This window comes from Thalia democratica, chromosome 7 (assembly GCF_965202585.1).
Source record: "Thalia democratica chromosome 7, ktThaDemo2.hap1.1, whole genome shotgun sequence".
In the NCBI taxonomy this organism is placed as follows: Eukaryota; Metazoa; Chordata; class Thaliacea; order Salpida; family Salpidae; genus Thalia; species Thalia democratica.
This window is the reverse complement of record NC_139171.1, coordinates 52,555,754-52,571,450: the sequence shown is the minus strand read 5'-3', so window position 1 is coordinate 52,571,450 and position 15,697 is coordinate 52,555,754. Positions and strand designations below refer to the sequence as shown.

Sequence of the window (15,697 nt, the reverse complement as noted above, 5' to 3'; positions counted from 1 at the left end):
AAGATAAACTGAACAAGATCACCTATCAGAAGGTAAACATGTCTAGTAATAACACAAATATTAAGCCAAGATTTAGGAGGTATAAAATTAAGGGGAGATCAAGAATTAATAGAACATTGACTGATGCCGATTTGATTAAATCTTTTAGTTGTAGCTACAAAAGTAAAATTAAAAAGCATGTACAAGGTTATCCGGCAAAGTCAAAAAAAATGAAAAACATTTTTTCTGATGACGACGTTAGCTTGAAAGACAGATTTAAGCTAAAATTCAAGTCTTTGGACATTCCAGCTACGATAGTGGAAGAAAGTGATGCTGATTCGGAAAAAGCATCTTTTAAACAGGATAATGAAATTTCTACCAATGAACTTTTAAATAGTTTAGTCAACTATGGTGCTTCAACCAGTAAAACAAGCAATAGTGAAACTATAGAAGACCAGAATGAAGTCTGGGATAGAGCCAATAAAGATTTTGTTTGCAATTTGCCAGAATGCAAAATTGTAGAAGACACTTTCTTTTTAAATAAAGCAAATCAAGGAATTGATAGTTTCAGTAGTGAAGACATAATTGAAAGTAAGGTGTCTGAAATCAAAAATGACTTAATTGAGGTGGAAACATTTAATAGCATAGTTGATAACCAAGACATAAAAAACGAGAAGTTGCCTGAACTAACAAAAAACTTGCCGGAATGCAAAGTTGTAGACGCCAGCTTCTTTGCAAGTAAGAAGAAGCAAATATTGTCTGACTTAAATGGTGCTGAAGTAAATGACAATTTGGCGGGAAAAAAGGTGGCGGAAACTGAAATCAACTCAAATGAAGTATGTAACAAGATGATTACTGGCGAAGGAATGAAAAATGATAAGTCGTCTGAAAAAACACTTAACTCTGATACATCACTGGGGGTTAATAAAACAAGCAATAATAGAGCTTTAGAAGAGCAGAATGAAATTCGGGATCATGTAAACAGAATTTTTATTCGAAATTTGCCGGAATGTAAACATGTAGAAGCCAGCTTTTTTTTAAATAAAGCAAATGAAGAACTGAGTGATTTCATTGGTGCAGTTAACAAAAAGACCGAAAAAAGTGACACAGAAGTCAGCTCAGTTGAGGTTGAAACAAGTAACAGGGTAATTGATAATAAAGACACAAAAAATGAGAAGTCGCTTGAAATAACAAATAATTTACCGGAATGTAAAGTTGTAGACGATACCTTCTTTTTAAAAAAGACAAATGAAGGGTTGTATGGTGCTGACGTGATTAACAAAATGGCAGGAAAAACAGAAATCAATGACAGTTCAGTAGAAATAAGTGAAAGTGTAGTTATTGACGAAAAAGTAAAAATAGAGAAGTTTTCTGAAAAGTCAGATGACAATGGAGTTGGTCAAGGTGTTATTTTTGTAAAAGAAACTGAAAACGAAAAGCAAAAAGAAGAAAATGTAACGGTCGATCATAAAAATCTGAAGGCAGAAAATTATGAAAACGAACTGTTAGATAGTTTAGCTGGAAAAATAACAATTGACTTGTTTGAAAATATTATTAAAAGCAACGTAGATTATAAAAAAGTAGTACTAAAAGATAAAGAATACATCCATAAAAGTGATAAAGTTATTGAAGAACATAAAATCGAAAACACTCCGTCTGTAACTGAAATAGCTGAAAAGCTCGAAAAAGATACCAAAAGTTCAAATAAAACAGCTGAAAGCATCAGAACAGTTTCTGAAAGTTGCAATTCAGAAGAAAACACAGCTACTGATAGTTCTATGAGCAGTTCAGTTGAAACCAATGAATTATTTGAAATAGAAACAAAAAAAATTAATAACATCAAACCGATGAGAGACCACTTGTTTCAAGTTTATCAAGATCTTGATGATAAAGAATTATTCACAGCAACGAACAACAAAATAAACAGGTTTGAAGCAACTGCAACCAATAGTTCAAATTCACCGAGAGGTTCTGCCATCAGACCAAACAAGACTCGAACAAAACTTATAAATTTAAAAAAACGCAGCAACAGAGTCTCTCCAGCCGCTGAAGCTCCCAAAGCGGAAAACAAGGAAAAAGGTTTCTTCTCAAGAAGCTGCAGAAATGTGAAAAGATCTTTCAAAATATTGAAAGAAAGCTTTATCAATTCTTTCACCTACTGCCCGCCTTTTTCATGCTTTGTGAATTAAAATTCATTTCCTTGATCAGCAAAAACTTTTTCTTAGTATTTAACGCTTTTAACTGAATTTTCCTGCAACTGGTGAACTTATTTTTCTTGTCTAATGAAAGTTACTTGACTGCTAAAAAATCTTGTAAGTTTTCAGTAACGTGTTCTTAGTAAGAATTGAGAGCAGGACGGTTTTTGGAAAACTCAACTATGTTTGTTTCAATTGAAAATAACGAAAATTGATTAACGACATTTAGAAGATAAACTCAACGACTCACAAGCTAGAAAAGTTTTGATGTTTGAATGAATAAGAAAAAAATTATTTTGGAGGCAAACTGGCATTATGAGAAGCTCATTTTGTAACTACAATGAGTTATGGAAACAACTTTAAAACGGTTTTATTTTGAATAAAAAAAGTGGATCTAGTTTGCTTTGTTTTTGTTAAAGTTACCTAACCTAATAACTTATAGTGTAAAATTTTTTATTTTAGTAATAATTCAAATAGGAATACTTAAAATTATTGAGAATTTGAAATATTTTACAAGTCTATACTCTACTTGTATGCCTTTAAAGTTTCTTAAAAACTAAAAAAAAATCAACCATATCTACTAACAAAATTTATAGAAACCTTAAAACTTTGACTCTTAACTAAACTGATCAGATTTTGTGTTTTACATGTTTAGAGAAATAATTTTTTTAATATTTATGAAGTGCTTCTTTTGGAGAATTAAAAAAAAAGTTGGTAATGTCTGTCTTCTTTGGACTAAAATCTAAACAGGAAGTATTAGTAATTCGTAAATACTTTACTAGCTACCAGAGACGTAGCTAGCTCAAAAAAGTTACGAATCTACAAAAATTAAAATATCTGAAATGACGCGTGATAACGTCCTAGCGGGAACATAGCAACTTAAAATACCTCTAATGTAATTGAATTTAATCTGAAAATATGCAGTAATGTTAATACATCAAAAATGGAATGTTGAAGTACGAGTAATAACTGTATACAAGGCAAGTTATTTTTGCATTACAATCTTCAAGCAAAAAAGCCGGGAAGAAAATTTTCTGCTGATTATAATTTCATAAAATTCTTGTAGCACTACATAAGTATCTTAAGATTAGTTAATTGCACCAACCTCTCTTGCATTTAAAAACTGAAGAGTTTAAGATATTTTTACGACTTAAGTGATTGCATTAATTTATATTTTGTTAATTCATGGATATGAAGTGCACTTTTAAGTGTCTGTAAGTTATTTTTTACATTATAAAGCAGCTGTAGCTTACATAAAAAAACACGATGTGTTGGTTAAATACTTTTTTAGTTTGGAGTTTTTATTCAAGGTAAGATTTTATGAGCTAGAATAAAAGTAAATTCTAAGCCTTTCTAAATTTTATGCTAACTTAAAGCTTAAATTACTCCAGACTTTAAGTTAAGATAATACAAAAATGTAAAATTTTCAAAAATTAAAAACTCTAGGCTCTGCTTACAATTAAAAGTTACTCTGGTAAGCCTTTGATTTTGTTTTCTACTTGGCTGATTAAAACCTATCTCACTGTTTACCACAAAACGAACATTTACAACAGCATTATTGCCAGATTTTGGTTGTCTGAAATTAAGAAGTTTATTAAAAAAAGATTTCAATCAGTTTAGTTTCGATAGTAAACCATTTAAATTGTGAGCTATTATCTGAAATTCTAAAGCAAGGTTTCCTAAACTATTTTTCAAAAGGCCCCCTTTAAAGAAATTAAAAAAGCTATGGCCCCCTTCTAAACGATTTCTACCACTAAAACGCCTAAAACTTTTTTTATTCTTTTTATTATAAACTCCAGAACATCTAGTACAATGATCTTATGGTCCCCTTACTGTACATGCCTCCCCTTTTGCTGTTCATGGCCCTTTAAATTTCTGTAATGGTCCTCGAGGGGATTTAGAACTACAGAAGCTGCGTTTTATAAGCTTTTATTTGTAGTACGTTCTATATATACATACAATGTTTAAAAAATTAAATTACAATAACATGAATTATTTCTATTCTATCAAAAACTAAAATTAGTACTACTTTTAAGAATTAAAAATAACAAATTTTTTGAAAGTTATAAAGTTCAGATTTAAAATTTAAGCTAAAGAAGATGCTATTTAAAAAGCATTTTGTGTTAAATGTATAAGCATAAAATAAACATAAACAAAAAATCTAAAGCAAATATACTTTTTCTGTCGATTAAAGTACTTTTCTGTTAAAGAAGACAGCATAAAAAATGATATAGTTAACCTTATATTTAAAAAGGTTATATTTTGAAACTAATAAATTTAAATAAATGGCTGTTTATATTATTCACAATGAAATTCGATATTATTTAAGTAACTTCTAATAATAATAAAACTTTCAGATAAGTTTCATTGCAAAGCAGCTCCTCAGGTACAATAATAAATTTTACTTTTTTTATTTAAGTAACTTCTAAACTGAACACAATTAAAAAAAAGTAAATCAACTATGTTGAGTACAAACTGAATAACGTTTGTTTTTGCATAAGTTTTGTTTTTATAGTTAATTTAGCTTTTAGTTGTTTTACACGTCATGAAAGTACAAAGTTAAAACATTTAGTTAAGCAGTGTTTTTATTTTTTGAAAGTTACACTACTTATGTACTTAACGTGTTTATTTAAATTTTAGAACTTTCTTGGAAATAAGTTTAAAAAAGTCAAAAACTTTTGAGAAAAGGATAAATAAATTTTTATTTATCTGTTTGATTTTTTCAATAAGGCTTTACTTAGAATATAAAAAAATTAAAGCGTATAATATTATTTTTACGTTATCTTCTTTTTATAATACTTTTATTGAAAAAAAACCTTAAACTATACTTATCTTTTTCTATTAGAGTGTTTTTGAATACACTATTTTACAAATCATGTGTACGATCAAACTATAATGTATAAAAAACTTACTTTACAAAAGACTTTTGTAGATATAAATGTAGAAACATACATGCTTTCTGTCCTAACCTAATTGAAATATAAAATTTTTATGTAATTAACAACATCAGTTTTGTTAAATGATGATTACAATTAATAGTAGTATTTATCTGAAAAAAATCAGTGAGTTTTCTTTTGATGATATATTTTTACAGCTTATAGATAACTCAAGTGTACGAACAATGTTTATTTAATTACTTTATTAAATCCTTGCTACTTATGCATTTTAAATTTTATTGTAAAATGTAACTTTTGTAGAGAACAAAAACTTAATTACCGTATAAAAAATAATAACAAATTAAACAGTGCTATATCTTTATTACACTAACGCATGTTTTTGTGTTTTAAAGGACTAACAGACTTCAACGGAGCTATGAAAATAAAGAAATTGAATTTCTATACGTTGTTTTTAAATTTTTGAAGATGTGTGTGCACTGTTGAAAAAAAATTAACATTAGAGTGATTACGTGCTGAAAATTTTTATTAAGTAAAGTTTTCTTCACCAGTGTTTGTTTTCTATGTGTGAACTCAGCAATTTTTATTACGAACATGCTGAATATTTTCTAAAAATCATTTCTAAAAATATGTTTTAAGCACAAGTTTGAACTTGAGAAAAGCATTTTGAACTACAAAAGCTGCTACCCGGAATTTATCCAACTGATAAAAGAGTAACTTTTTTTTTTTTGAATAAGTAATTATTTAGTTAATCAATACTTTCTCTTTTAAATAAATGTAGTAACATTTAATATTATTACTACCACAGCTATAAATGTTATAAACGATGTTGTACTAAAAAAGGTGAAAAGTTTCTTTGAAATAAATTTTTTGGTTGTTTTCGATGATTGGCATTTGAATTAAATTGTCTTTTAGCTGTATTTTTAATTACTAGTGTTTTTTGTAAGTTTTTGGTATTTAAACCTAACAGTTAATATTACATAGCGAAAAAGTGTGAATAATATTATTTAGCTAACAAGATATTATGAATAAACTGTTCTATAACTTGAAATATTTTTTAAAATTTAAGGAAAACGCTTAGAAAACTTGAAAAATTAACTATTCTATTAGTTCAAAGTTTTGTAAAAAAAAAACGAAACATGATCTTCAATCGTATCAAACAGGAAGCCCGCGTCAAATCGCTTTAAACTTTAAGCCATTCAATTTATTCAAAAGTTCTGTGAGTAAGTTAAGATTTATTTAGTATTGGTTTCATATTTTTTAGCGTTTATATTCATTTAAAACATATGCAAAAAACGAGTTTGATTTGTTAAAATTCAAAGTTTATCAGTTGACTTTTGTTTTATATTCTGTTATCATGGCACAGTAAAATTGTTTAGTTAAGGATTTTAACTTTGTTATAAAACGGTAATTGGATTAAAAATACTAATTAATTATAGTATTAAAATTTGTATTAGCAAAGGGTCTAGAAGTTTTAATGAACTTTAGTTGCGAACGAGCTGCAACTTTTGCTAAAAAATATAGCAACATAAGTAGGTTAACATTATAAAATTTAACATTACCTTGACAGAACAACCATAAAAGGTTAAAACTTTTTGTTCATTGCAAAATGAGATCGTGTTTGAACTTGAAAGTCGCGCAAATCGCGGTGTTGATCTCCGTGGCGTTCAGCCTCGAAACACCCGAGCTGAACCCCGGAAGCAACGTGCTGCAGATGAAAAGGTCTTACGAGGTTTGGGAGGAAAGCGACAGGATCTACAGGCTGCCGGGGGTTTCCCGGATGCCCAAGTTTCCCATGTACTCCGGGTACCTGGACTCCAACAACACCAACCACGTGTTTTATTGGTACGTTAAAAGTGTTTGGTAAAAATATATTTAAAAAAAAAATAATTTTTGTTCCAAGTCAAGTAGTTTTAGTTTTGCTGAATTTAAGTTTTGCATTTGTTCAATTTTATTCTAAATAAACTGAATGAACTTTTTAAATAAACAAATCACTTATTTCTAGGGTGCGTTTGAAATATTAGCTGGTTGTTTCTATTGGTTGAGTTCATGTTTCAGTTCAGAACAAATTACTTCTTCATAAACGTTTTTAGAAAAAAAAAAGTTTTGCAATAATTTTCAACACAGTTCAATTTCAATGTATAATCTACTAGAAATACTTTTACATTAAAAGAATTTTTATGAAGGCTAGTTGAGTGCACCGACCCGAAGTCCAACAACCTGATTCTCTGGTTCAACGGCGGTCCGGGCTGCAGTTCCTTGGACGGTTTCTTTTACGAAAATGGACCTTTCATGGTTACTTTGTCAAACGAAAATAAAACTTTACTTGAAAACTATTTATTTCAAATGCTTTTAAAGGCTGGAAATTTCGTTAAAGAAAAGTTGTTTATTAACTGTTTATTAGTATTCGCACAAAAACGATTTTACATATTTACTTACAACTATTTAAGTAAAAGTACTGGAAACGGGTCAGAGAAGCACGGCGTCAGTTTAGCACGGACTGACATTTACAAACTTTGTTAATTTAATTTACAAAAAAGTTTTTTTTTACTTTCATATTTTCGACATAAAACTAGTTTTATTAACCTAACAATATACAAAATCTCTAGGTTAATTCTCAAAACTTTTAAAAAAAGCTTTAGTCAGTTAGAATAAGGTTAAACTTTTTGCGTAAGTTTTAAATAAAAGGTGAGATATATAAAGGTTAACAAGTATTGATAAGCAGTCTACGTTTGTTATTTACCAGCTCTGATAACTTTATAGCTTTTTAGAAATTTACTTGTTTCATTTAGAAATATATATAGCTTTAAATGTCATAATACATAAAGATGTTAAGTTTTCTTATTTCTACATGCACGCGTCTCGCATCTTTTTTTATATATACTTATTTATATGTTGTAAATTTATATATGGACTTCTACAAGGGTAAATAAGCTTGATTAAACATTTTTTTTACCCGCAAAGCTTTATAATTATTTCTTTTTTTTTTGAAATTTTAACAAACAGCTTAATTTAAAGTGCTACTAGTAAAAACTTTATTTATACTTTTTTTAGGACGATACTTTCAAAAGAGTTAGAACTAATTTTCGCACTTATTTGTTTATTAACTTGATAGTTGTTAAGTGATTTAAACGAACATTTTAAAAGATCTAAAATTACTCCGTGCTAAAGTGACGACGCGTGTTAAAGTGACGACCCGTGCTAAGATGTCACTCCGTGCCAAAGTGTCATTCTGTGCTAAGGTGACGCTGTGCTTTTCTGACGCCTACCCAAAATAAAAAAACATAGAACACGTGAAAACGAACACACTTTTGTAGTTATTTGAATCATTGTTACCCACTTAGTTCGACAAGTACACGGGGGAGTTGGTGAAGAACAAGTATTCTTGGAACAAGCTTGGCCACATCGTCTACATCGAGTCACCGATCGGGGCCGGGTTCTCCTACTCCGACGACCAAGACTACTTGAACTTTATTAACGACGAAACCGTTTGTTGATTTTTACTTGAAACAAGAAGTAGTTTGTATTGATTAACGAGTTCACTTCAAAAAACCTCTTTGAACTTAAAAGCTTTAATAAAAAAAGTTTAATATTTAAATAACAAATAACACTTTCATTGTAAGTTTCTTGAGTAGCAAAAAACTTCACCCTTTTAAAGCAATTTACACAACCATTTTCTGAACACCAACGTTGAGCAGTTTTTGTGAAAACTCCAATTTTTTTAAAACAAAAGTTGCTTCGCAGACTGCAGAGCTCAACTTTAAGACGATCGAAAACTTCTTGCTGAAATATCCCAAGTTCAAAGGCATGAACTTGTACGTAACAGGAGAGAGTTACGCCGGTGTTTACATCCCTACGCTGGCCAGTTACATACAAAACGAAGGAGGGGATATCAACGACATGCTCAAGGTTTTTACTGAAACTTTTTCTATCTTATTGTCAAGCATGGTTTAAGTTATGAATTTTTTTTTTAATTTTTATGACTGTTTTAAAGTAATGCAGCTGTTTTCTGAAATCTAATAACTTTATAGAACTAAATATATATATATTGGTTATTGAACGATAAAAAAAGCTCTCAAAAAGTTTGGTCTAAGGATACCGATAAATCTAAACTGTATCAGTTTTAAAGTCTGTTTGAAAAACAAAGCAAAAAATGTTGCATAATTTTAGCACAGATTTAATTTCTAATAAGTAAAACTAAATTTTCTGTTTAAACTGAATACAAAAAACTAATTATAAGTTGATTTTTTTTAAGCTTTGACTTCAACTTTCCAGGGTCTTTTCATTGGAAACGGTCTGTTGCACAAAGAACTGAACGAGAAGACACTGATTGATTACTCCCGTTACCATGGATTCATCGGACCGAGGCTGTATGACGACATAGTGAACTACTGCTGCCACAAAGACAAGAACGGAGAACAGTACTGCAACTACCACAACTCCAACTGCCAATATAGTGTTAGTAGTTTTTAACAAAGTTTTCTAAGCATAGCTGCCGAAAGTGAAAGTTTTCTAAATCTTGTTAGACATGAGTATTTTAAAACTCTTATATATAAAACAAGGTTTTAAATACAATAAATAAGTGTTATAAGCTGCTGAAGTTTTAAAAAAGCATCATTCATAACAACTGCCAATTAAATAAATACCAAAGCGAGAAAAAAAATTGATCATTTTTGATCAATTGACTTTTCAAACTTTTCAAACTTTTTCCAGATAATAAAGTACTAGCATTTTAGATCTAGCAGTAAGTAACTTAGCAAAACGGTTTAAGTATCAAAAAACAACTAGATTTAAAAAAACATCATTCGTAACCTTTGTTATTTATAAACATAATTCAAATATAAACATCGAAACCGAATATGTTTGATCAAAGACTGTTTAATTTTTGTTCAGGTAATAAAGTACAGGCATGAGCTGTTCAGCAACGGGCTGAATATTTACAACTTCGCCGACGACTGCACATACAACTTGGATGAAAGTAGCAGTGGAGAAAACCTTCGCATCGCAGGGTGGCGAAAGGTGTGTGGTTTTTGAAAAAAGTTTTTGAAAAAAGTTGTAAAAAACGGTTGATGTACTTATAGGTCAGTCTTATTTGTATATTTTCTAGGTCAGCAAAAATATTTTTGTTATATTTTAAAATTTAAATACTGAAACTTTATTTTTTAAGTTTTAACATGTCTGAGTAAGCTGGGTTTCGGATAAGGGTATAAGTATATAAAAAAAAACAGTTTTTAAAAAAATTTATGATTCAGCAAATATGCAAATCAAATGACCTTTAAGTATACTTTTCGTAAAAAACGTTGAATATTTCATTATAAGTTTTTTTATTTGTCTTTTTTTTAAACTTTATATGGTAATTAAACTTATTTTTTACAGGTTTCTTCATAAAAAAATACTTAATTATGTTTTTTAATTTACTATTACGTTACTTTATAAATTTATCAAAATAAGTTAAAAGTAATAAATTTTATAAACATTTTAAAACACCTAAAACATTTTGATTATCGATACAATTTTTTTAGAAGCAGCTTGTATCACCAAAACTGATGATTTTGAAAATATAAAACAAAGATACGAACTCATAATTAAACAAAATTTTATCTATTTGTAGAGTTTTTCCTTCATTCTCATAATCTTTTGAATTTTTAATTCACAATGACAAAATTTAAACAGCTTTCATTTAGCTAGTTGAAGCATTAGAGTTTCAGAAATTTTACAACAAAACTTAACTAATCAAAAAAATTTAAGGTTGAAAGCAAACAAATTAAGAAAAAAAAAGTAAATAGCTCTACTTGAACTTGTAAGTAATAAAAAACTATCAAAACCATTAAAAAAAGACGATAAAGTATTAAATCAAGAGTGAAATCAATTTAAATTTTTCCGAACGGTAAAACCTAACACTTTTATTAAAGCTTGCATTGACAACTGAGTATAAACAGCGTCATCAATGTTTCCAGATAAATTTTCTATTTTAACTGAAATTATTAACAAATGATCATTCAAGCGTGGCGAAAGCAGCTTGCTGTCCGAGGAGAGGTTGGGGTTCACTCCCGTTTGCTCGAACATCACCTTCGTCTCCGAGTACCTGAACAGGGACGACGTCCGGGAGGCCATCCACGTCAGGGACACTGACAAACAGTGGAAAGTGTGCAAGTTTGTGGAGTTTCTATTTTCTCTAAGTTTTTTATGCAAAATTTACATAAATAAAGATTGAATAAAGATGCACAAATTAAATATTTTATTTACCACCAGGTTTCGGTGACAAAAAATTGCGACATCTTTAAGTTAAATAAAATAGTAAATTGCACATAATAATGTTGCTTAACTATAATGTTATTTTAAACTTTTTAAACAGTGGAAAGTGTGCATTTTCTGTTTTCTTTAGGTTTTTTATGTATAAATTACAAAAAAATATCGAACATTTGAAGTTTATAAAAATATTTACGTACAGCTTAAACTTGAAAAAACACCAAAATTTTATTTGAATAAAAATGTTAGTCACGGTTTTGAAACTTTATATATGATCCTATATGTAACTGAGCAACTTAAAAGTGTTTGTGTAAACGTATAAACTACTTCGTGCGTTTTATGACAACTTATGTTCACTTTTTTCACAGCACGGATATATTTTTCAACTACGCGCAAAACTACGATGATCTCAGTGACGTCATAAAGTCTTTAGTGGAAAACGACGTAAGCGTCTTTAGTTTTTTTTTTATTTAGCACAAATGTTTTATGATATGTGGTTTTTTTGAATAGTGTACTAAAGTTAAAGCAAGGTTAACGGAAAGAACGTTTTGTTTTCTTTTATGCGGTAAAAATTTTGAGCTCAGTGCTGTAACGCGCTTTACAACTATTTAGAAAAGTTTGAAAATCCTGTTGTACTACGGGGACTTCGACTTGGCGTGCAACTTCTTCGGAGGAGAGAAGTTTGTGGATCAGCTCGGATACAGGGTGAGAAATAAATATTAATATAATGATTAGTAAAATTTTTGTAAAGAAAAGAAAGTACTTTTTTTGAAAAAAAAATCTATTACGTGCATGCAAAGCTCTGCTTTGGAAATATTAAAGTAAAATTTTACACTTGGGGTTTTTAAACACTCAATGTTTCGTACAAAAGGCTCGTATACAGGGTTAGAAGTTGTTATAAATTAGTTCTTATAAAATGCTATTTGAAAATCTAGAAGTTATTCATTGCTAATAATAATTGTACGTTGAGATCCAGATGAAAAAAGTTTGTTTCATCAAAAAACAAACTACTTGATTTATTAACAAAAATCGCCGTTTTCCTACGTTTAAACACTAGCAGAGCTCTTAGTTATTTCAAGGAGAATTGTAATAAATAGCATTAATTAATGCTTGCTTCGTAGCTAACAACGACTCGGCAAGAATGGATGGTGAAGGTACAAGGAAAGAGGCAACTAGCCGGTTACTACAAGGAATACGGTAACCTGATATTTGCAACTGTAAAGGTAAGTTTTTATTTTCAAATCTTTTAATCAATGCGTTTATACTACCAAAAAAAAGGATTATTTTTTATTTTTTGATAAAAACCAAATAACTTTGTGTAACAGATTTAAGTAGTGAAGTATAAACTTATACAAAATTTTAATAATATTTTTTCTCGGACAACACACTTATTGCTACTAGTACAAGCTTCTTCAATTTAATATTAACAACATTGCTTTAGTACTCATGCTCGAGTCAATAACGATTTTTAAACATCTTTATTTTTACATGCTGCTTCTGTACGCAGATTTGTTTAAAAACATACAAAACTTAATGCAAAATAATCAAACGTTTTCAATATCCTAAATTAAAAACAACCTCAAATTTTGTTGGTTTTGTTACAGGCCGCAGGGCATATGGTACCAACGGACAAGCCGAAACAAATACTGCAGTTGCTCAACAGGATCATCAAAAACAAACCCATATAAAAATATCCGCTTTCTTAACTGTTTTGTACTAATCTTTTGAGATCTTTTTTTGTTAACTTTAAACTCACACACTTAAAAAATGTTGAGATGACTTTAAAATTTTTAAATAACTGTTTGATTTTTTGTAATTTTTTGTTAAACGTATTTTAGTTAAATTGTAAGTACATATGTACTTAAATTGCTTATTTGTGTAAAAGTATGTGTATTTTAAATCTTATTTGGTAATAGACATTTTTAAAAACTATTTATTTTTTTCTTGTAAACGAATGTTAAAGTAAGTTCTTAGTTATGTATTTCATTAGTAAAGTTTAAATAACTAGTTTACAAAAGTTTTGAAATCTTTCATTAACTTTCTTCGATAAATAGCTATTTATACAATTATCAAGTTTTGGTATTTACAAAAGTAACATTTTACTTTAAAGTTTAAAAAATGTTAACTAGCAAGGATTCAATAACGAAATAAACTGAATATTGTTCGTACACTTGAGTTTTTTTTCAAGCTTTAAAAATATACAAATAAAATAAAACTCACTGGCTTTTTTTAGATAAATGCCACTACTAATTGTTATTATCATTTAACAAAACTGATGTTGTTAACAACAAAAAACTTATAAATTTCAATTAGGTTAAGACAGAAAGCAAGTATGTTTCTACATTTATATCAACGAAAATCTTTCTTAAAGTAAGTTTTTTATACATTATAATTTTATCGTACACATGATTTGGAAAATTTTGTATTCAAAAACACTCTAATAGAAAAAGATAAGTATAGTTTAAGGTTTGTTTATCAATAAACAAATTATAAAAAGAAGATAGTGTAAAATTAATATTATAAGGTTTAATTTTTTTTCTGTTTTAAGTAAAACTTTACTGAAAAAATCAAACAGATACCTAAAAAATTAATTATCATTTTCTCAAAAGTTTTTGACTTTATTAAATTTATTTCCAAGAAAATAAATACTTTAAATACATAACTAGTTTAACTTTAAAATAAATGAAAACACTGCTTAATTAAATGTTCTAACTTTGTACTTTCATGACGTGTAAAACAACTAAAAGTTAAATTAATTATAAAAACAAAACTTAAGCAAAAACAAACGTTATTCAGTTTGTACTCAACATAGTTGATTTACTTTTTTTTTATTTGAATTTAATTTAAAAGTTACTTAAGTAAGAAAAAAAATATTATTGTTCCCGAGGAGCCGCTTATCAGTGAAACTGTGGTATACTACTAAATAAAAGTTTGTTATCTGAAAGTTTTACTCTTATTCGATGTTACTTAAATAATACTTACATTATAGAGAATAAAAACAGCAACTTATTTTTTATTTCCAAATTTTAAAAGTATATCGTTTTTATATATAAGGTTAACTATAGCAATTTTTATGCTGTCTTCTTTAACAGAAAAGTGCTCTAATCGACAGTATATTTAAACAAAGTATATTTGACTTTATACCTGCCTAAAGTTACTCTTTTATCAGTAGGATGAATTCCAGGAATCAGCTTTTGTGTTCAAAATGTTACTTTTCTTACTTGTTTGTGCTCAAAACATCTTTTCAGAAATTAATTTTGAAATAAATTTAGCATGCTTGTAATAATAGTTACTGAGTTCACACATAGAAAACAAACACTGGTGAAGAAAACTTTACTTCATGAAAATTTTTAGCACGTTATCACTCTAATGTCAATTTTTTTTAACAGTGCACACACATCTTCAAAAGTTTAAAAATAACATATAGTTATGATTTGAAATGTTTTTGTTATATTTAGTTTTGTTTTTAATCGTGCAAAAATGTTTCACACGGGCCGATTCCACAGTATTTCGTTTGAACAAATACTTTATTTTCTGTATTTATTTTTTTATGTCGTTGTTTAGAAACAACTTGTTGTTTTATTAATTAAAAATTTTGTTAAATGACTTAATTTTTTTTTTAACATTATGCTGTTTGTATAGTTATCAATCATATAAAATATCCTGATGTAAGTATGAACTTCTTTGTATGTCATACTAAGTTATTTTGTTGTATTAAGTACTTAAGGCAACAATTATATAGTCTTGAAAGAACATTTCAACTTGTTCTCTGGTTCAAACCTCTTGAAACAACTAAAAATTTCGTTTGAATTACAATTTAAAAAATTATTTTTATGTAAAGTCCTATTACTTTTAAGATTTCAAAATTAACAAAAAATAGTACATTTGTGCCTTTAAACTGTAATTTGTTAGTACGTGTCTGTATATCTGTGAATTTTTTAAAATTAAACTGTTTTAAAATAAAGCATTGCCAATAAAAGCTTTATAGCATTTATAAACTGCAAATCGCCGTTTAGTTTTAACATTTACTAAGAACTTTTACTTTTCAATATCGAACAAAAAAAAAAACAACAGTTAGTTAAAATTTTAATAGCTAAACATGAAAACTGTTTTTAGTTTCTTTTCAAGACCTGAAAAGCTGGATTGTTGATTTCACACAAAAACCATACGATCTGTTGCAACCAATATATTAAATATTTTTGTATTTATGGCATACAAAGTTGCCATAGCTTAAGTTTTGGTGCATAAAGCGTTTGTAAACGTTACGCTTTCTAACAATAAGACTGTAAAGCTTTTAGCTTACACGCATTAAAATGAAAAGTACAACATATATACCACTAAATTCAAGGAAGCATTATTTGTAACGGCTTTGTTTTAAAA

At 28.3% G+C, this 15,697-nt stretch overlaps 1 protein-coding gene across 1 annotated transcript; it reads left to right on the top strand.

Moving 5' to 3' along the window:
* Window positions 1-6,271: 6,271 nt before the first annotated feature.
* On the top strand, window positions 6,272-13,294 carry LOC145840487 (lysosomal protective protein-like). Its single transcript, XM_082947762.1, has 12 exons — window positions 6,272-6,291; window positions 6,639-6,913; window positions 7,255-7,363; window positions 8,413-8,556; window positions 8,813-8,977; window positions 9,344-9,526; window positions 9,962-10,087; window positions 11,073-11,221; window positions 11,686-11,761; window positions 11,930-12,022; window positions 12,439-12,540; window positions 12,922-13,294. The coding sequence occupies exons 2-12, from the start codon at window positions 6,678-6,680 to the stop codon at window positions 13,003-13,005; spliced, it is 1,467 nt and encodes a 488-aa protein (XP_082803888.1). The 5' UTR covers window positions 6,272-6,291; window positions 6,639-6,677; the 3' UTR covers window positions 13,006-13,294.
* Window positions 13,295-15,697: the final 2,403 nt, after the last annotated feature.